Source organism: Pezoporus flaviventris, unplaced genomic scaffold (assembly GCF_033815535.1).
Source record: "Pezoporus flaviventris isolate CSIRO_AGI_PZ_B2104156 unplaced genomic scaffold, CSIRO_AGI_Pfla_v1 ptg000020l, whole genome shotgun sequence".
In the NCBI taxonomy this organism is placed as follows: Eukaryota; Metazoa; Chordata; class Aves; order Psittaciformes; family Psittacidae; genus Pezoporus; species Pezoporus flaviventris.
The window spans coordinates 8,662,083-8,683,086 of NW_026892568.1; the positions used below are offsets into that span (position 1 = coordinate 8,662,083).

Consider the following 21,004-nt stretch of genomic DNA (forward strand, 5'->3'; position numbering starts at 1 on the left):
AGTGAACTTTCCACGTGGAGCATATTTTCCCCAGTAGTATGTGATACCACGGGTAATGTTTTGCTACTGAAATGATATTAAAAATATCTTGGCTTTGGATCTTCCGGGTCTTTGAATTTCTGAACCTTTTGTCGTGTAACTGTGTGTAACCAGGCTATATTTGGGAGCTCATTTGCTATTTTAGCCATTTTGTTTGGGTTGAAATAAACCCAGTTTTTGTTGAGATGATTGCTGCACTGCTGCGTTAGCTGAAGTGGATTTGGGTGTGTGAGCAGGCCTTAGAGCTAAAAATGGCACAACACTGGGGGACACTGACTTGGGTTGGCTCCTACCATCTCCCTCCTGTCCCACCTCCATGCACACAATCCCATGGCCACCCCTGCACCAGGACTGAGCTGCTCTGTGTTATGTTGGCCACAGCATCATTTGATTTTCTCCTAGTGCTTGCCGCCGGAGCTGCTGGTGACCAGAAGCTGCTTCTTGTTGTAAGGAAGCTCCCTTAACCTCAGAGCCCTGTGGTGGTCCCAGTCCCCAACCAGTGCTGTCTGGTGTAGCTTTTGAATCACAGCTTCCCCATTGGAGAAAGCACCTCCCTACTTTCAGGTTCAGAAACCAGGTGTGGAAACAGGATACGCAATGTCCTGCTTCACTTGGGCTTCAGGGCATTCAGAAGATGTGTGAAGAGCCTCTCTGCCAGCTGAATGAAGCCAGGTTGTGTTTTCTCACGGCATCAGGCAATTGGATTTAGCTTTATCTGTTTATGGAGCATCCTCTGAGTGCATCCTGGGGTCTGGAGAGCTCTGTGTGCCCTGTAACCTGTTGCTGCAGCAGACTGCTTTCCCTGTGGTTTGCTCTTAACCTGGAGTTTCCCTTTGCCCTCTGAGTGTTGCTACTGCAGGTTTCCATGGCATCTTCAAAGCCAACACACAGGTACCTGTCCCTTCAAAACAAAAGTACTAATGTGGGGATTGTAGGACGCTGTCAGTTGGAATTGGTGACCTGGAGAGATGTTCCGTGGAGCTTGGTATGCATCACACTAAAATTCTGTTAAACTTGAACAGAAATCAGAGACCTGGTTCATCTCTCCTTTATCACAACGTTTGTCCGTTGGCACAGAATGGTTTAAATGAGATCAGTTACACAAGGTGTGTGAGGAAAGTGCTGGGAGACCACATAAGATGGAGAAGCAGCCCAGAATGAAGAGCAGTGGCAGGTCTGTGCACATCAGATCCTGGCTTCCCTGCCCTCCAGGTGATGACCACCAAGTACTTGCTTAACTCAAATGGCAGAACTTCCATAGCGCATACTTCCAGCTCTTAGTTGGATCAACATCTCGGCCATCATAGTTTTGTCTCTGGCATTGTGCTTCCCTCCATTTCCTTGCAGTGTCTTGTTATTCCCATTTCTATAAGCAGTTACCAAGGGAGGGTAGGTGGGTGTTGCTTTTTCTCCTCCATCCTTATGTGCTTATTCCCAGAGCTCTTGTTTTGGAGGATAAAATCTGGGATGCGTCTGGAATAGAAACTGATGTTCTCACCACAGCGACTGTGTTGGAGGTAGAGGCTATGGGATGGCTCTGATACCCTTGAGCAAATGTTATTCTTTGTTGATCAGACATTGCAGTTACATAGACTCCCAGGATCATTTAGGTTGGAATAGACCTGCAAGATCATAGAGTCCAACCTAGCACTGCTGACATCACCCTAAGTGCCTCATCTATATGTCTTTTAAACACCTCCAGGGATGGTGACTGCAGCCCTGCCCTGGGCAGCCTGTTCCAATGCCTGAGCATCCTTTGGGGCAGGAATTGTTCCTCAGCTCCATCTAAACCTGCCCTGGTGCAGCTTGAGGCCGTTTCCTCTTGTCCCATCCCTTGTTCCTTGGGAGCAGAGCCCAGCCCCTCCTGGCTCCATCCTCCTGTCAGGCACTTGTAGGGAGCCATCAGGTCCCCCCTGAGCCTTCTCTTCTCCAGACTGAACCCCCCAGGTCCCTCAGCCGTTCCTCATCAGAGTGGTGCTCCAGACACATGAGGCAGCACTGAGCGAGTGTGAACTTCAGCAGTTGAAGCCAGTATTGGCAAGCTTTGTACTAGATCCAGTGTCACCTCCCACAGCCAGGACACACTCTGCATCACTGGGTGGCTGAGCAGAGATGCACGTATAAAACCAGGGTTGATCCAGGTGAAAGATGTGCTCCTGTAGTCCGTAGGAGCTGAAGCTCAAGGAGCAGTGATCTGAAGTTCAGCCTTGGGCAGTGGTGAGTCACAGTGACACAGTCTCCTGTCCTTCCTGGTGACCAAGCATAGCTTGAGCCTGACTGAGTAGTCAGCTCCTCCAAAAGGGAGCCCTAGCAAAAGGTGTTTGTTGGTGTGTTTGAGACTGAGCAACCATGTCTGCCTGTGGATGCATTCAGCCTTTAAAACTGTGGGTCCCAGCTGTGATTAGGTTGTCCCCACTTTCTGTTCTGGGGCTGTTCAGAGCAGGGGATGGTTAGTTCATATTCATCTCCTGTCGGCCACATTGCCTACTTGGGGTGAAGCGTGACGGTGGCAAAGCAAAATCCCATTTGTAGGCAGAATTCCCTTCTTTTATTCTCCTAAAGTAAAGTATCGAGACTCGTGCCCCAAACAGAGAAGAGACCATATGGGAAGAGGGAAGGAAGAGATGTGCTGGCAGCAAGAGGGTGTGTGTTGCCTTTTCCCCTTTGTAGTTTAAGGAGAGGGATGACACTGGTGGCTGCAGCCTGTATAGGGGTGTTTCTGTCCACTGTTGGGTACCACTGATGTTACAAGCCAACACAACCACCTGGTTAGTGAATTTAAGCTCTGCTTTTAACTATGCAGATAGTGTCCAGGGATGTATGCCACTACTGTATGCTTCCAGTATTGGTTTTGTTTGGATGCACGCTAACCAGGGCTGCTTGTCCCTATGTCAGTCTCGGCAACTCCTGTGTTAGCTGTCAGTAAACCTCACAAGTAATTGCTGCTTATTTACCTGCCACAGCACTTGGCACTGGTGGCAAGTCCAGAGCATCAAAAGAAATTGCTCTGGGTTTGAGCTCTTGTCAGAAGGTAGTTTTGGAGAGGAAAATTGGGCCTGTGTGTCTCCCATTTGCTTTATGGAGTTGAGAGGTTAAACCCAAAGAGTTAGAGTGTGGGTTCAGCACAGCCCTGGCCAAGGATGCCTACACCTACCTGCTGAGCTGCTTGCTACAGTGAGGATCCGGTTATTGTCACAGACATAGCTCCCAACCTCTGCAGTTAATAAATAACCCCCACAAAGATGCTTCAAATGAACAGTTTCTTCCTGATAAAAGGGTAAACAAATGGTCTGAAGCAATAAGATGCCAATTCTTAATGAGTTAGTGCTCAGTAGCTAGGCTGAAATCCCAGCCTGGTTTGTATTGGAAGGAGCTTAAAGCTCCTCCAGCTCCAACCCCTGCCACGGGCAGGGACACCTTCCACTAGAGCAGCTTGCTCCAACCATGTCCAACCTGGCCTTGAACACTGCCAGGGATGGGGCAGCCCCAGCTTCTCTGGGCACCCTGTGCCAGCGCCTCAGCACCCTCACAGGGAAGAGCTTCTGCCTAAGAGCTCAGCTCAGTCTCCCCTCTGGCAGGTTAAAGCCATTCTCCTTGGCCTGTCCCTATAGGCCCTTGTCCCAAGCCCCTCTCCAGGTTTCCTGCAGCCCCTTTAGGCACTGCAGTTGCTCTAAGGTCTCCCCTTAAGGAGCGTTCTCCAGGCTGACCCAGCCCAGCTCTCAGCCTGTCTGTTCTCTCCTAGTCCACCCAGCTTCAGATAAGAGCCATGATGATGCCTTACTTCATTTGAGGTGTGTGGATACAGCTGGGAAAGGGACTGTGCTCCTGTTGGTGCTTGTTCTTATGCAGAAATCAAATACTTCTGTACCCCTCCTGCTGCATGTGGTACAAGAGCATCTTCAGATGTGTTGGAAGTATCAGATGTTAGATTGCTAGATTGCAGCTGATGCCTTTTGGCTGGTAGGTCTACTGTAGAGCTTAGGTATTGATTCCATGCCGAGCACCAAAAGAACATCTGAATAGGGGAGGAAATAAATGGGTGTCAGAGCTCTTTTGCAGTCAGTGCAGTCACCAGTGTAACAGAATCCAGGTGGGTGCATGTCGGGTGTCCCTCTGCCTGGGGAAAATGAGTGTTCACTGATGAACGTCCTTGTTTTGCCTTATTTAACATGCAGGAATGTGGGTTTATTCCTCATGCCTTGTGTTTGAGGTGTTTGGGGGGTGTGGAGCCCAGTGTGGCTCACAGGAGTGGAGGACTAGCTGAGGGCATTGCTGGGAACCTGGTATTTATCATTCTTGGGGCTGTTATCAAGGTGCATGGTTAGAACATCAAACTCATGTTAATGCTGCCTTTCATAGGGGTAAATATAGCAACTGAGCTGTAAGTACCTATTTTAAAAGGCTTCAATATTGAGTTCTCTCACTGCTGAGTGAGGGGGCTGACCTGATGATGATGATCACATCACTCTGGGTATGACAGGCAAGAGGAGGAATGACTGAAGTGTCATCCTGGCTTCCTCTGGTCGGGGTTCTTCTGGGGTTTCACAGTCTTTTGTGTGATGACAGACCTGCCAAGTATTTATTGTTGACGCTGGCATCCTGCCTCCTATGTGGCTTGCTTATCCTGGCAACTTGAGGCAGGTGGGTCTGGCACATGAAGCTGAAAATAGTGGTACTGCCTTTAAAAATAGTGACCTGAAAATAGGTGAGATGTAGGCCCCCTGCAGAGGAAGCATTATGCCTTGCTTTGGGAAGGGTTTGTGTGGTTGTATCCTTCAGGAAGGATCACAGAATGGGGATGCTGCTCATTTACAACTTCTGTGCTTTGCTAGAGTTGACTGGTGCACAAGTATCGCCGCTGTCAGGTAGCATTGGATCACCTTGACAGGCTGGCTTCTTCAGGTGCTGTTTAATACAGAGCAGAACAGTATGGCTCAATGGTATGCTGAAACATAACACATCAATTTAAACACCATGTGTCAGAGATTAAATTGCCCTGATGCATGTTGAAGTGAAAGTATCATTATACACTCAGAGCTCTGCAGGAAGAGAACTTCAGTTCAAATACCCAAACTGCTGCTTGAGCTCGAGTCCTTCCTGGAATGTGAATGTTCTGGTTTCTGGATGGTAAGAGGCTATCTATACAGTACTTATTTTAACAAACAAATTTAGAAAACTCTATGAAAATTGATGTGCTCTGTATACCCTGGTGGGATGTGAGAGGCTATGAAAACACTTCCACAGTCTGGAAATGGGCTGTGGGCTTCAGGTTTCCCACTCTGGTGAAGTTCTGACTGCAGAAGCTGGGTCTAAAAGCCTGGCTGGCTGGCTCCCTTCCTCTCTTACTGAAATACACCATCAAGAAGGCCATAAATACTCAGGTACTTTGGGTTGATTCCGGATCTTGTCCTTGAATTATAGATTTATGTCTAATTTAGTAAAGCAGGCTGGAAGCCAGGGTGTGGGTTAGGGTGAAATGCTGACAAAGCACAGTAGGTTTTAGGCTGGAATCCTAACGCAGCAGCAGTGGAAAGGTGGATACTGAAGGTGAGATGTGGAAGAGGCTCTGTCCCTGACACTGCACTCCCAATGTGTAATGAGCGTGTCTGCTGGGCTCAGAATGATGCACCAATGCAGATACGCTCTTGACCACTGAAATGCAGATGGAACTTCTTCCTTCTTCTGTTCAACAGAAGGACATCTCAACTCAGTTGCTGTGAGGCTGAGCAAGCCTGAAACAGGAGTTGTGGCCTCCCTGTTAGTACGCTCAGGGCGTTACTCCTTGTGTAGCATTTTGGTGTTAGTGTGTTTGATGGCAATGGCGTGTTGTAGTTTTGAGCCTGATGGTGACACTTAATGGTCTGCAGGTAGCCTTGAGATCACTGAAGCAGCTTGATGAAGGACCACTGTTGGAAGGCTACCACTTGGTTAATTGACCAGTAATCAGTGAAGACTGATCAAGTGATACCTCCCCTTACCCTGCCTCCTGGTGGACCAGCTCTGCATGAACGAATGCAGAACATGTAGTGATGGTCCAGCCACCTCTTGTTGCCAGCTCTAACTCTTTGCCAGCAAGTGCTTTAGCAGGAGTACAAGCAGTGCTTTGGCTTCATCCATGTTCTTACCAACATTTTGTGTTACCTGCATGGACCTGGGGGCTATGAAGTGCAGCAACAGCCATTTATTTGCCTTTTTTTCCTCAAGGCAACTGCTTGTTGCAGTGAATTTAGCACCAATTCCTCTGCTAGCTAAGACTCCTCACCATACAGTACCTTGCTTCAAATATAGCTGGCCAAACATATCCACAGATATTTGGGGGGTATCTTGTGTGCAAGATGAGACACAGGACTGTGATGTGATGTGCTGCTTCCTGTGTCATCTTACTTCTCTGGTACATAGACTGGGTGTGGGTACGAAAGGATGTGTGGTGCAGATGGAGGAAGAGGAGAGGGAGGTTTGAAGTGATGAACGAGTCAGGATGTCTGCATCCTTTTTGATGTGTCTGCTGATTTAGAGCATGGTCGTGGACAGGAGCGCCTGGTTGCTGTGTTTTGGATCTGGCAACTGGATTTTGTGCATGTGCCAACGGGGTTAACCCTGTACAGAAGTGCCTCAGCATCCTCTGCTGAAAACCCGCTGTCTGGAGGATTGGGATATTGTGCATTTGTATTTGTCATGTTATTTCTGACCAAGTATCATCTGGGGTCACTAAATTCAGTCTCTCTCTGTCTCCCCTTAGCTGAAGCTTGAAGATCGCTCTGTGGTCCCTCGAGATGTGGTCAGACATATGAGCTCCAGCGTAAGTGCTTTTTTCTTTGTCCTGTTTTGATTGTGATACTGCTGCATAGATTTCCGAGGCTTGCCAAATTGCCTGAATGGAACTGAATAGGAATGCTTTGAGCATGTTCTATTTTTAGTGTTTGATAGACCTAGCTGCATGCTTTGAAAATGAAATGCTGATAAGGCTGCCTCTCTGCTGTTGCATATCTGCAAAGGGCTCCTGAGCAAGCAAGCCTGATAATGCCAAGTAATGAGACAAGCTCGTTTATCCTGCCATCCTTTAAGTTTTAAGTCAGTCCATGCTGGGATGAGGAGCATGGATCACTCCTGGACCTGACAGGGAGGCTGAAGCAGAGGCAGATCACATCATCACTGCTTTGCTTGCCTTTTGGTGTGCTGCGGTAGAGAATTTGGAGGCAATGTTTTCAGGAAGACCTCTCAACCTGCAGTGAGCACCATCCTGCCCAGCATCTCTCAGATAGACCTCAAATCCCAACACTGCTAAAGCATCTGGCACAGACTGACAGAAAGCAAGCAGCCTGTAATCCTTACCTGTTCTCTTTCTGCACACTGTTTTAAGTCCTACTCGTTCTGTTTAGCTGTGCTTAGCGGAGATGTGTGGATTTGGTTTTTGTGTTCAGTCTGGATCATCAGCCGAGTTGTGGTCTCTTGAGGGGCTTTGCTAGGCTGGCAGTTTCTTACTGTAGTTCACATCTAACCTGTAACCCCGAGCCATATGGCTTGCCATGTGCCTGCATCTTCTCTTGCCTTGCTTCCAGCGACGTGGCTACCAAGGCTGTGATGAAGCAGGCAGCTGGCCACTCGCTGCTGCAGTTGCACCACATGGTGCCCAGCCTGGTGCAGGGATGGGGAAGGCCATTCTCTGAGCTGGCTGTTTTGGGGTTTTAAATAAAGCCCTTTTTTTTGTCAATTAGAAAGTAAATCCACCCCTTTTTTACCACCGAATGTTCTGAAGAGAAGGGAGGAGAAACTTGAAGGGTAATTTGAAAAATGCTGAAACAAAGCATTTCCTTAAGAAATTGCATTGGTTTTGAAATGGAAATTCGGAGTCAACGGATGTTATTAAAGCTGCAGCTTGATGAAAGCATTTCAGTCCCCAATAATGAAAGCAAATTGAAACATCAGCTCTGCACACCACTGTACCTGGCACAGCTGGACTCTGTAGTGTACCCTCATCACGCAGAGGGATGCTCTGAGTCCTACCTCTCAACTCTCTGTTCTCCAATGCTGCTTACAGACATTTTAAGCTTTCAGGACAGCAAATTGTTCTCCTCTTGGCAAACATGGATGTGCTGCTTTTGTTTGCAATTTCCATACTCATCTGAGCAGAACTTGGCTTCTGTGGCTTGCTGCACGTGTATCAGCAGATAAATTACCCAGCAGTTGTTTTGCACGCTCCTTTATTGTCTGTTTGCATGTTTAAACACTGGCTTTTGCTTGGCCATTTGTACTGGTGGCTGACAACTTCGTTTTCTTTAATTGAAAGGGTATAACTCAAACTATTCCCTGTATTCAAAAGCATGGCAAGCCTGAAGATGACTTATATTTCACCTTCCCCTCAAGCACGTTTTAAATGTCAGTGGTAAATGAAACAAACCCCTTCTATCCCAAAGAAAGCCTTTGCTGTTAAGCAGAATAGAAATAGAAAATAGAAGATCTGCAGGTGTCAGCCTGCCAAGTGCAGGATGTGGGATGGCTGCCCTGCACCAGTTGGCCTGGCAAATGCACAGGGTGGAACTTATTCTGTATTCACCACACGCTCTTAGGGCTTGTTTTTAACCTTGAGCGGGAAGGACTCAATCCTCTGTTCCTCAAGAGAAGAGCTGACTCAAATTCATGTGCTTTGTATCGAGCACTGAGTGTGGGGAAAGGCTGCTTCAGGGGGAATGCAGAAAATGAGATCATTCCCTCTGGATGTGGTTGGGCCTCTGAGTCTAATCCAGCTGGATGAGAAGTGCTGGAGGTGGCAGAGTTCATTTTTCCAGGTGATAGGCTCCTCTGGGAAAAGAGTGTATATAGGTGTCTGTAATCTGGATTGTGCTGCTTCAGAGGGTGCCGGGCTATGCTGGCCCTTTTAAATGAAGTAATAAGAGGTTGTTATAAAAACCTCCTTATTCGCAAAGAGAGTGATGAAGGAAAGAGTAGAATGATGGGAAGTAGAAGATGCAGGAGTGAAGCCTGTTCTTGCTAAGCTGCTGTTCTTTCAGGTTGGAGTTTGCTGCTCTGCCTTAAAGCCTTGTCTCTAATGAGGAAGGCAGAGTTTTCTCCATTCACTGCCTAAATATTCAGTATCTCCGGTGTGGTGCATGCTGTCAGGGAACCAGAAGCAGCAGGAAGGAAGTACAGGAAGTGCACTTGAGCCTGGTTTAAGTGGGACTTGAACCCATCAACTCTTCTTCAGATGAGTCCCCTCCCTTTTCCAGTTCTGCTGTTGGGGTTGATGGACATGGAGTTTTTTGGACCAGAACTGCGAAATGTCAGCTTATTCCTCCCTTTAATGGGAGCATCTGATGAACAGGCTGGGCCAGTTGTGCTGGAACAGGCTGGTGGGGAGCCTGCCCTGGGAGACAGGAGACACGGTGGTGACTTCTTGCTCTGGGACTGCATTGCTGAGCTGCTGTAATGGGAATGATTCAGCAGAAGCCCTCGGCTGCAGATCTGCCTCCCCTGTCGCAGGCTGGTGCTTCATGTGACAGGGAAGTAAATAAACTCCCCATAAACACAGGTTCAGTGGCAGGTGAGGGAGAGCTGTGACTCAACAGCTCCCAGCATTGATCTCTGCTTTCCTAACCACAGCCAGGGCTCTCTGCTCACTCAAGTGCCCTTCAAAGATGAAACAAGATGAACTAAACCCATGGCTAATAGCACCCGACTGTGTTAGATGGGAGGCTGGCTTGTAGGGTGGTGCAGGCACCTTCTCCATCTGGAAGCTGTCTCTAAAGTATGTGCAGAGGGTGCCAGTGTCACCCCAGTCCTGGGTTTATCACTTTCAGCATCAATAAAAGAGGGGGTTTAGGCCCAGAGACAAGATGATGCACGGGAACCTCAGGTGTTGGATTGCTTCATGTTTCAAAGCTGCTGTCATGCTGGCTCCTGATAAAGGCAAAAAGAACTCTGAAGTGCTCAGCATGGAGCAAGGAATTTTGTTGCTTGAGGGTTGGTTTTTTTTGGTTCTGACTATTAAGGAACCTAAACCACAGGGCCTGAACTGCAGGGCATGGGTAGAGGATGGACTGGGCATGCCTGATTTACCTTCATGTGCAGGGAAAGCAGGGTGGTGGCCGTGCTGCAGCCTGCAGGAGCTGTGGGCTGGTGGAGCAGGTGCCACCTCTGAGCTGGCCTGGCTCATCCTGCAGCTCCAATCCTGCTGGCAGTGGTTGTTGTGGATCTGGGGGAGTTCTGGCAGCTCCTTTTCAGGTGAGAGATACAGAGCAGCTCTGCTGGGCTCTACCCTGGCAGCCTGTGCAGGCTGCGAGCTGCTGTCTGCCATGGCGGAGCTCCCATCGCTTCCCAGCCTTTCTAGAAAGAAATGGGAATGATAGGTGGACCAGATGGAGGGAATGAGCCCAAGTGCTTCAGGCTCTGCCAGCCCTCCTGGCCGTGCTGGCACAGCTTTGCATGGGCAACGCATGGGGCAGGACCCACTCCTTGTCATCACTGCCTCAGGAGCCAGGAGGCTGCAGGGCACAGCTTTAATGGGATGTGAGGAGGGAAGACTTGCAACAGGCAGGTGGAAAGCCAGCCAGCCAAATGGGCTGAGCAATCTGTCCAGGATTTATCCTGGGCTGCGGGTGTCTTTGCTCTTAACTACCAGTTCCCCAGACGGGGCTGGATGTGTTGAGCACCAGCAAGCTCCTGAAGTCCCAAAAGGGCTGCCTTGGGGCTCAGAGTGAAAGCCTTGAATAAATAGTTAATGTAATCAAAGGAGCAGCATGTTTACAAGTGGGACTGAGCAAACAAATCCGCTTCTCACAGGGTTTAAGCCCTTCAAGTGTTTTGCTCAAGTCCTCTTGGAGCAGAGACCTTGATGCTTGAGATAAGGACAGCTTCAGGAGTTCTGATACCAGGATGTTTGTCACGCTGGCCCTCAGACAGCTTTTATAATGGGCTTGTAGTCGTTAATAAATCCCTAGCAGTTGTGCCAAGAGGCCAGGGCAGCTGCTGCTCTGACAGTGTTTGGGTTAGCAGTCCTTCCTTGCAGGCCTCCACCATATGTGTGAGCAACATGCACATTGTGTGCTCCCTGCCAAACCACCTCCAGAAGGCTCTTGACAGCACGCAGCAGTTTCCTGGGGGCAAAAAAAGGTTAAAACTTTGCTAAGAAATGAGGGAGATAATGACAACCACGTCCTGACTGGAGCAACTGTGAATGATCTGCCTTGAAACCTCACTAGAGGTGCCAGGTTTGTAGTAGTTATTTTTTCAGCATGGCAGCACGTGAAGACCATTTCTCATGTCCTCCAAAACTGAGCTCAGCATGAAAAAGTCACGGCTTTAAAGGATTCATAGAATCCCAGCCTGCTTTGTGTCAGAAGGGACCTTAAAGCTCCTCCAGCTCCAACCCCTGCCACGGGCAGGGACACCTTCCACTAGAGCAGCTTGCTCCGAGCCCCTGTGTCCAACCTGGCCTTGAACACTGCCAGGAATGCGGCAGCCACAGCTTCTCTGGGCACCCTGTGCCAGCGCCTCAGCACCCTCACAGGGAAGAGCTGCTGCCTAAGAGCTCAGCTCAGTCTCCCCTCTGGCAGGTTCAAGCCATTCCCCTTGGCCTGTCCCTACAGGCCCTTGTCCAAAGCCCCTCTCCAGGTTTCCTGCAGCCCCAGAGCAGCTGTAAGGCTGCTCTAAGGTCTCCCCAGAGCCCTCTTTTTTGCTCTGGAGTTGATGATCTACCTCTGCCTTTACCGTCTCAGGGCAGTACCTGCAGCAAGGTCCTGTGGAGTTGCAGAGGTCTGCTCCCTTGCACAGACCAAGGAGCCAGGCAGTTTTTAAAGCAAGTTCCCATCACCTGACACTGTGTTCTTATTTGACCAGACGCAGCATTCTCTGGGCTGCTACTTTAGCAGCCGTATTAACTGGGAAGAAATTACAGGTATTTAAGTGATCTCACCTTCTGAGTTGCCTTAAGGTCCTCTGAAGTGCCCTTTCAGAATGAGGGCCTGAAGAGTAAGACTGAACAGGCTTGAAAGGCTACTTGCCTCTGCACTATGTGCATAGAGCACGTGTGTGTGTGTGTAAGACCTTCCCCCGGTGATAAACTCTTCCTGTCTTTTGCCTTTTCAGGACAGCCAGTGTGGAACTGTAATTGATGTCAACATAGAGTGTGCTGTGAAGTTGGTAGGAACCAACTGCATCCTCTACCCTGTCAACAGTAAAGATCTGCAACATATCTGGGTGAGAACACAGCCCAAATCCACGTGGGAGCCAGGGCTTGGTGGTTTGGAGGGATGCTGCTGTATTCCAAGTAACACACGCAAGGGAAGAATCCATATTGTGCAGAAAGCATCTGCAGCTTGGTTTTATTTTAAACTTACCACAAGCACCCTCCCTGGAAGAAGATGATGCAGCATCACCTCATCTCCCCATCTGTTCTGTGTTTCTGATCACATTGCTGAGGCCAAATTGACTTGAAGGGCAAGGCTGACATTCAGTTGTGTGAGAACTGAGATGGGCTGGTGTGCCAACCTGATTGGGGCAGCCTCATGGCAGTGGCACAGAGCTTTTGAGCTGTTGGTACTGTTTAAACAGGCTAATAAAATGCTGAAAGGAGTTGAGCATCTTTCTGTTGAGCTGGAACAGTCTGAACCAGATCTGGTTCTCCCCTTGAGTGGGTGGATGGTTTCCAGAGACCAGGCAGGATTTCATCATTCTTTTTCCTGTGAGATAAAGGTAATTTGGGAGCGAAGAGCTGGAGTGTCGCAGCCTTTCTCAGGACATAGCCTATGGAAAGGCAGTGGGATACAAGCTTGTCCGAGATGGAAAGCTAGTCTCAGTGATAACAATTGCTAATATTAACTGAAGGCAAGTGTTAGTACGCCTCTACCTTGCAGAGCACCTCCTAAACTGAACAGGACACTTAAAATGTGAGGGGAAAAATATCCCGGAGAGAGCCTGAGCTTTTGAACTGGAGAATCCAGGCTCTGTGCTGACTGTGAAACAAACTTTGATGCACCTTAATTCCAGTTTATAGGAAGATCTGCAATTTCTGTGAGGAGTTCCTTTGAAATTGCTCTCTAGTCTGCATGGTGTAAGGACTTATGGCTCAAAGTACAAGGGTGAATATGTATAAGGTTTTGTTTCCTGTTTTCTTTGTAGCCTTTCATGTATGGTGACTACATAGCCTATGACTGCTGGCTGGGCAAGGTCTATGATTTGAAGAACCAGGTCATCCTCAAGCTTTCCAATGGAGCCAGGTACTTCTTGCTGTTGAAGACTGTCCCTCTGTGGCTTTCACAATGCTGATCTGTTTTAGGAGAACCAGAAACAGACTTCATTCCCATACTGATGAGTTATCTGCCTGCTTTATCTTCAGATGTAGAGTAAGAGTACATCTGTCTCTGAAAACATTAAGGTTCATTGGTCACCCTCTGGAAAAGCTGTTGCCTGGAAGGTGACAGTTTTCTTCAGTCCCAGCACATCAGTGCTTCAGAACTCAAGCACGTTGGTCCTTAAACTGCACTTCTGTTCTGGAAAATAGCTGTTTAATATGGGCTGCTGTTCCAGACCTGTTCTCAGTAGGAGAGGAAAACTCCACTGAGAGGATTGTTACCTTAAGAAAGGTCTGTGAAAGTGTAGGAAGTTGGAGGCTGGTGGGTTTTATGAAACCAGGATTGAACAGCTTTGCTTGTTCACTGTTGTTTGCAATTGTAGTAGGAATGGTTTTTTAATGAAGACCTAATCCAAAGTTATCTCTAGAGAGAGATTTAACCAGAGGTATTGAAAATGTCTGGTTACTTTCTGCAGAGCCAGCAGAAGGATCTGAATTCTGTTCCTTCTGCATGTTGGACAGTTACCTGGGAGCTAAACCCCTCTGAGTTCACTGCATTCACTGGCACTGAAGCCTGTTTTGTCCAACAAACTTTACTGATGCAAGGGAGGGCCAGGAGGCTTATAGGCCTGGAAGCTGGGAAATAGCCCATCTGTCTTGTAAATGGAGTGTTGATGTTTAAAACCTCCAAACCCACAATCCTGCAGGCAGCTCTGAGCCTTTCTAAGAGAAGCAATGTGAGAGCTATAACAGATGACTGGTGGATGTGTCTGATTTTGATTGTTTCAGCGTTTGTTTCAGGCTGGGAGTCTCTTATGCATATGCTAAACTGGGAGTGAAAAATAGCTCCACTTCTTTATCTGTATCTCCTGCAGTTACTGCTGCAGCTTAAAACCTTCTTGCTGTCTGTTACCGGCTCATACATAGCTATGTGAAATGAGGTAACTGTTTCCAAAATCTCTTCCTAATGAATCATTTGAAATCCCATCAGAACTAACTCTGGAAGTGAAGCTGTTGCTGAAGCAAGATACCCCAATTGCCTTGAGGTTCCAGCATCAGTGTGAATAACAAATGGGAGCTTTAAACCAGATATGTTTAAGATTCCTTGAATTTATTATTACTTAATGATTTTACTTCTTTTTACATGCTGAATGGAACCTTTAGGTACCAAGCAGGGCTTTTAGAGCTTGTCTGTAACCAGCTTTGCTCTGGACCATAAAGGCTCAGTGATACACTGCAGGGTGTATGGACAGACCCACTCAGGCAGTGTCAGTTGGTTTGGTGGTGTTTGCTTTTGAGGTGTTTGGCTCTGGAAGCGTGACTGTGTCTCTTGTCTGTTTTCCAGGTGTTCTATGAGCACAGAAGATGGAGCCAAGCTGTATGATGTCTGTCCTCATGTCAGTGACTCGGTGAGCTTCTGCTTCTCCTGAGAGTCTTTTTGATAACCTTCATCTTTTTGTGCAGGAGGGAGGGAGAAGGCAAAAGTATAGCCATTTATTAATCCTAAAATTAAACGATGCATCACAGCTGAAAAGCACTTCACTAGCTCTTCACTTGAAGTGTAACAGAATGTAGCTTAAAGGTGATGTTAGTAATGAGCAGGTTTTGTGGAGGTATTACAATTCACAAATCCAACTGCTTCCTTTGCAAACAACTTGCATAACACGTAGTCAGATGGCTGATGTCAAGGCAGTTCACTGCTCATTAGATCTGTACATGCTTGAAAAGGCTCTAATGCTTTCAGAATTGTTCCCCTTCTGGAAAAGGGCACGTTGAAAAGGTGTTGTGCTAGAAGCACCTTTCCACACCACATAAAGCACTGTCTCTCTTGTTATTGTGGTCTCTCGTGTTCTCTGAATGGAGACCTGCCACCATACTGGCATTTTCCAAATCACGTGCTGGGGAAGGTTTTGCTAGCTTTTGGGCAGACCAGAATTCCCTGTGTGGTGATGGGATCTAACCTCTCTTACCTTTAAAGGGTGACAGCTTGCTTGTTCTTCCAGTGCCATCAGTATGGCCTTGCTGTATTCCTGCAGTGATACTGGGAGTTGACTGAGAATGGTGTTAAATTCTTGGGAGCTAGCAATGCAGTCAGCCCCTATCCATCCCAGCCTTCGAATCCAAGACAGCACTTCTGCCAAAATCTGATGCCTGTTTCTTGAAGAGTAAATGGAGTATCAGTTTAATAGGATGTGCTGCTGCTGTTTTCTTGTTCTGTACAGAAAAGGAGTGGTCTGCTTCTGGATATTCTCCAGTATCTTCCTCTCAGCTGCTTTGGGTTGTATGATTCCAGTATGTTTGCTGCTTGTAGTAGCACCCGCTTTCTGGGTACCCAATTTTGAGCCCTTGTTTTGAGTCAGGCTGTGTTTGAATCCTACGTAGCCCTCTGGAGACCTGGGGTTTCATCTGAAACAGGAGTTGTCTCCAGTGTTACTCTCGTTCCCCTTCTTGAAACTTACCTGACTTGGATCTTGTCACACTGCTCTTACCCTTCCTGATAAATTACAAGACTTGATACAGGTTTGTGTGCTCAGGATTTTATCTACCCTACAGTGCTCTGTCCACCTCCACACTCTGAGTCTGAAGTCACTCTAAATATCAGAGGGAAAGGGCTCTAGGAGAGCAGTTGTGTTTGTCCTCGTTTGCTTTCAAAGAACTATCATATTAACTAACCAACCCAAGACAAATAATACTTAACAATGAATTTGAGGAGGAGAGGAGTGAAGGCAGGTATCCTCTGGCTCTGAAAGCTATAGGTGCTTGAATCAGGGCATGGAAAAGAGATAGTGCCCTTGCCCAGGGCTCAACCCACCTTGGCTACCTTGAACTGAGAGCCTTTGTGTGGAAATACACATCTTTTGTTTCTTGCAAGTTCCTTTGCTTCTCCCCGCCTTGAGTCATAGTCCTGTTCAGATGTGTGACAGAGCAGGTTGCTATAGGAACTGCTATAGGAGAGCTATGAGCTTTAGGAGATGGGCAACTTGCAGACTTATGGTTAATCTTACTGATCACAAATGAGACTCAAGCAATGCTAGAATCGTAAATCTTACAGTCCTTCATGCTGGTTTTTCCACCTCCTTTCCCCCCACAGGGTCTCTTCTTTGATGATTCATATGGCTTCTATCCTGGGCAAGTCCTCATTGGGCCTTCTAAAGTCTTCTCCAGCGTGCAGTGGCTGTCGGGTGTGAAGCCTGTTCTGAGCACAAAGAGCAAGTTCAGAGTGGTGGTGGAAGAGGTAAGGGCTGAGCAGCAGACATAGAACCACCTGCACAGGCCTTGCCTGGGGCTTTGGAGCACAGTTAGCTTGCCATGGGCACCTTCCACAAGCACATGCACTGTGGCTGTGTTCTCCTGAGGTGACAAATTCCTCACTGTGGATTGACAGGACTGTTGAGCATGGTTTGGCTTTGCCTCCCTGACAGCACCCTGCAAGGTGATCATGTGCCAATACACTTAGAAGCTGATCATTAGGGCAGTAGAAACACCTCTTCTATTGGAACTCAAGGTTGCATACTATCCAGAAAGGGAGGAATGTTGCTGACTCCAAGAGGGAGCAGCTCCAAGTCCATTAGCATATCTCTGTGACATTGGGCTGCTGATTTGTATGTATATAGCTTCCTTCCCAAGCCATGGGTCATCTTTCTTGGAGTTAAGAACTCTAGAAACTCTTGGTGTTGCCAAGAGCCAGGCTATGGGAGCACACACAGGTTTGCTGCTTTCCTGGCTGCAAGGATGCAGATCCTAGACACTGGTCAAGGAAAGCCTTTGGGAAATTGAGTTGCCTTTTCTCTCTTTACATTGTAGGTACAGGTGGTGGAACTAAAGGTTACCTGGATCACTAAAAGTTTCTGTCCTGGAGGTACTGACAGTGTGAGCCCTCCTCCCTCAGTAATCAGCCAAGAGAAGCTGTCCAGGTGAGAGAACCCTTTTCACTCCCAGCACCCAGTGCCTGTACAGACTGTGGGTGACTTGCCTGCTAACTGATCAGACACAGTGCTGCTCTTCCTTGATCCATGTCTGCATATTCCAGAGCTTCAAGATGTCAGAGAATAGCTTCCAAATCAGTTTAGCAGATGCTTGAGTTACCAACACAAGGGCTAGCATCTCAAGTACTCTCCAGCTGACAAGTGAATAGAGGAAAGGAGTGTTTGGCAACAGGTCACTTCTTCCCTCATCCTTCCCCTTGTCTGGAGTAGGGGCGTCTGTTCTCTGTATGTGTGTAGTAGGCAGCTGAGGTGTCCTCTCCAGAGCCAGCACTGGTGCTGAGGGAGCAGCTGGTGCCCTCTGCAGGCCGCAGCTGCAAAACTGGGCTGGATGCAACTCAGCAGGGAAAGTCAGATGAGTAACAGCTCAATGCAGTGGGGGTTCCTGCCTGGGGTTCATAAGCTGGAGCAGAGCAGCTGTCAGATGACAGCAAAAAAAACCCAATGCCCACTTCAAATGTCTCTTGGCAGCATCTCTGGGAAGGGGAGCTGGAGGGAAAGAAGTCACTGGTATCCCACCCAGTCCCTGGTGAGGTCCCCACTTTCCCTTTAGAGCTGTGTGCCTAGGAATGATCTGTTGTGGTGTTCAGCTCCTGCCACCCCAGAAGAAGAGCCGTTGGCATGAGTCTTGCTGGGCACTGCTAGGTTCTGCTGCTGCTTTTGCACTTTGCTCATGGCTGTCCTCCTGTCCCACCAGGGTAAAGCGGCTGGGGTGCTTTGACCATGCCCAAAGGCAGCTTGGAGAAAGGTGCCTCTATGTGTTCCCAGACAAAGTGGAACCTGCTAAAATCACCTGTGAATGTCCCGAAAGGAACTGTGTCCTGGGTGAAGGGTCAGTTGCCAAAAAGGTGAGTTGAGGGCTCGAGGGAGTCCTTATCTTCTCGTAGTATTTCTGGTTGCTTTGGCTTTTAGAGCAGAAACCTTCCGCACTGTCATGCAGCCTGAAATGTGACTCCTGAAGTGGTGGCTGTAAAGAGTAATGGCTCCTTCTTGCCAGCAGCCAAGTCACCTTGTGCAGCAGCCTGACTTCACTGGGTGAAGCATGCAGCTAATGCCGTGAGAGAACACGAACAGGACCTTGAACACACTCAGCACCTCGCAGGGGTCGAGCTGTGTCAGAGCTGGTGTGCTCTGACAGCCAGGGCCATTAGACACACGCTGTTTTCATTAGCATGGCCTCAGGTTTCTCATGGAGCTGTGCTGTTCAGTTAAATCCTTGCTGCAGTGACACAAGGCAGAAGTCTTTGCATCCTAGGCCAAGTGAGTCACGCTACAGCTTCTGCATGCTGGCAGCAGAGCAGCGGTGTTCCTAGAATAACAGGATATCATCAGTGGGGATGGTGACCTCCCTGCATAGCTCTGTCTGCTACATAGATTAACTTGTGACCTTCCATAACAAAAACTTCAGAAAAAGCTTAAAATAGCCTGCAGGAGCAAAGCTCACTGCCCTTGGACTAGCCCAGTGCTGCTGTCTTTGGTTTGCGGGACGCTCTGGGGCCCGTGAACTGTGCAGAGGCCTGTGGGGTGCTGTGTTCCTCTGTGTGCAAAGCTGGCTGGCAGCTTGTGGGGTGCCCAGGTGTTGTCTGACTCAGCTCTGCTTTCTGTAGGTGAGGCGGCTGCTGAAGAAGCAGATAGTGAAGATCATGTCCTGCTCCCCAGAGTCTCAGGGTACCAGTGAGTCCCCTGACAAAGAGGCTGCTGCAGCTGATGACCAAAAGTCAGAAGAGCTTAAGCCTGAATCCAAGTGTGAGCTGGATGACTCTCCTACCAGTGCACCGAGTCCTGAGGAGAGCAAGGAGGAGCAGCCAGAGGAAACAGGGAAGGAGAAAGAGGGAGCAGCAGCACGACAGCAGCCTCCCTTTCTGCTGAAAGACGAAGGGTTGTCCGACTACCGGCTTCAGTCCATGGAGCAGGATGCTGATGATGAAGCAGCTGATGACACTGATGACACGAGCTCTGTCACCTCTTCTGCTAGCTCCACGGCCTCATCCCAGAGTGGCAGCGGCACTGGGCGCAAGAAGAGCATCCCTCTTTCCATCAAAAACTTGAAGCGGAAGCACAAGAAGAAGAAGACAAAAGTCTCCCGGGAGTTTAAGCCAGGGGACAGGTGAGTTTGGCTTCCAAAGCCTGGTAGACTTGCCAGAAATCTCCCTTACCAAGGTTCCCAGATATAAACCACCTCCTCAGCTTGAGTGGAAGGTGATGACGTGCCTCACGTTAGAATACCCTTAGTAGTAGCCAACAGTGATTCTCCTGTGATGACTGCAGTGGCCTGTGTGGAATCAGCTTGGTCCCAGTCCAGCTGCTGATGAAACTGGGGCCACATGACATGACACTGATGCTGTTTTATTTCAGCTATGTCCCAGGGCATTGGCAGAATGTCTATGCTGCATTAGACTCTAATGCAGGGAAAGAGACGGGTGAATAAAGATCACAAAGCTTAAACATGACATGAATTGGTTACCCCATTGGCAGCTTCTGCAGAGAGGCTGAGGACAGGTCATGCTTGCAGGAGTGGACAGTTTCTCCTCCAAGAGCTGTCTCCAGGTGAGCAGGGAGCTGTGTTGGCAGGGGTTCACACTGCAGTGGTCTCTATTAGCTTTACCCTGCTCTGGAGAGAATGGGCAACTTTTGCCAGCAGTATACTTTATATTGGGTTTTTAATGGACAAAGTGCACTCCTTGAAAGCCTTGGAGGGATTGATTTCATAGCCTGGGGGAGGAGGGAGCATTGCCTGTGTCTGCCTGTTTCTAGATAAAACTGGATCTCAGCAGCTTTTCCCTTTTACCTCATTTGAGAATGTTTAAACTCTTCATGGGATGCAGTCTGGCAATTGGCTTCCTCGGGCTACTTAGTTGTATACAGATCCTGCACCAGAAATGAGCTAGTGTGAGATACGTGAGAATCCGGGCAGAAAAGTGGCAGGATCAGGATTCAAGGGACCCAATAGTTTGAGAATGCCATGAACTTCAGTCACGTTTTAGTTAGGTGTTTTAGCTTTGCCTGCATGTCAGGAGAGCTGCTCCTTTAGTCCTTGTGGGGTTTGGAGAACCTGGATTTGAAGGTCACAAGTAGTATTCAAGTGACAGAGCAGGAGTGTGTGATGGAGATCATGGGAACTGATTCTGGCTTCACTTTTCACTTCTCACCCCTTTGCTGGGGCCTCCGTTTCACTAAAGGCGCTGTAAGGAGAGCATAGTAGCTGGTGGACCTGGCAGCTTTCTGCACCATACAGGCACTGGGGAGAAATCCCTGTGACAACACAGATTCCTGGGCCTGATCTGGGCAACTCCAAGAAGGAAATGCAGAGGTCAGATGTCAGGGCCCTTTGCAGGGATGACCATGCTGCAGAGAATAAGGAACTAGAAGCTTTTTCAGCACAGAATGTGAGCCCCCAGCTGGTACTCTACAGGACACATGTGGCAGCTGGTCACAGCTCAGCAGGAGGGGTCTTTGCTGGTTGAACATCCAGCTGAAGCTGGTGCCCATCAGTAGATGCTGCCAAGCACTGCTGAGAAATGCAGGGTGGCTGGGCTGGCTGCAGTCAGTCACCACATCTGACCTGGCACCTCATGGGCATCTCTGCCTGCAGGAGCCAATGCAACGTGCGGCTTTCCCATCATTCAATGACCTGCTGCAGCTCTCCAGGCAGCTCATGGACCTCTGGTTGTTTTAGTGAGGATGTAACAGGGGGTTT

The 21,004-nt window shown here is 48.5% G+C and overlaps 1 protein-coding gene across 2 annotated transcripts in view; it reads left to right on the forward strand.

Annotated features, from left to right (window-relative positions):
• The window catches only part of UBE2O (ubiquitin conjugating enzyme E2 O), a 62,348-nt gene that overhangs the window by 27,448 nt on the left and 13,896 nt on the right, over window positions 1-21,004 (forward strand). For both annotated transcript variants that reach the window (XM_061455638.1, XM_061455639.1), the window contains exons 2-9: window positions 6,779-6,838; window positions 12,121-12,231; window positions 13,153-13,250; window positions 14,670-14,733; window positions 16,416-16,559; window positions 17,129-17,238; window positions 18,005-18,155; window positions 18,915-19,414. In XM_061455638.1, coding sequence (XP_061311622.1) covers window positions 6,779-6,838; window positions 12,121-12,231; window positions 13,153-13,250; window positions 14,670-14,733; window positions 16,416-16,559; window positions 17,129-17,238; window positions 18,005-18,155; window positions 18,915-19,414 — 1,238 coding nt within the window. The remainder of the gene's footprint in view (window positions 1-6,778; window positions 6,839-12,120; window positions 12,232-13,152; window positions 13,251-14,669; window positions 14,734-16,415; window positions 16,560-17,128; window positions 17,239-18,004; window positions 18,156-18,914; window positions 19,415-21,004) is intronic.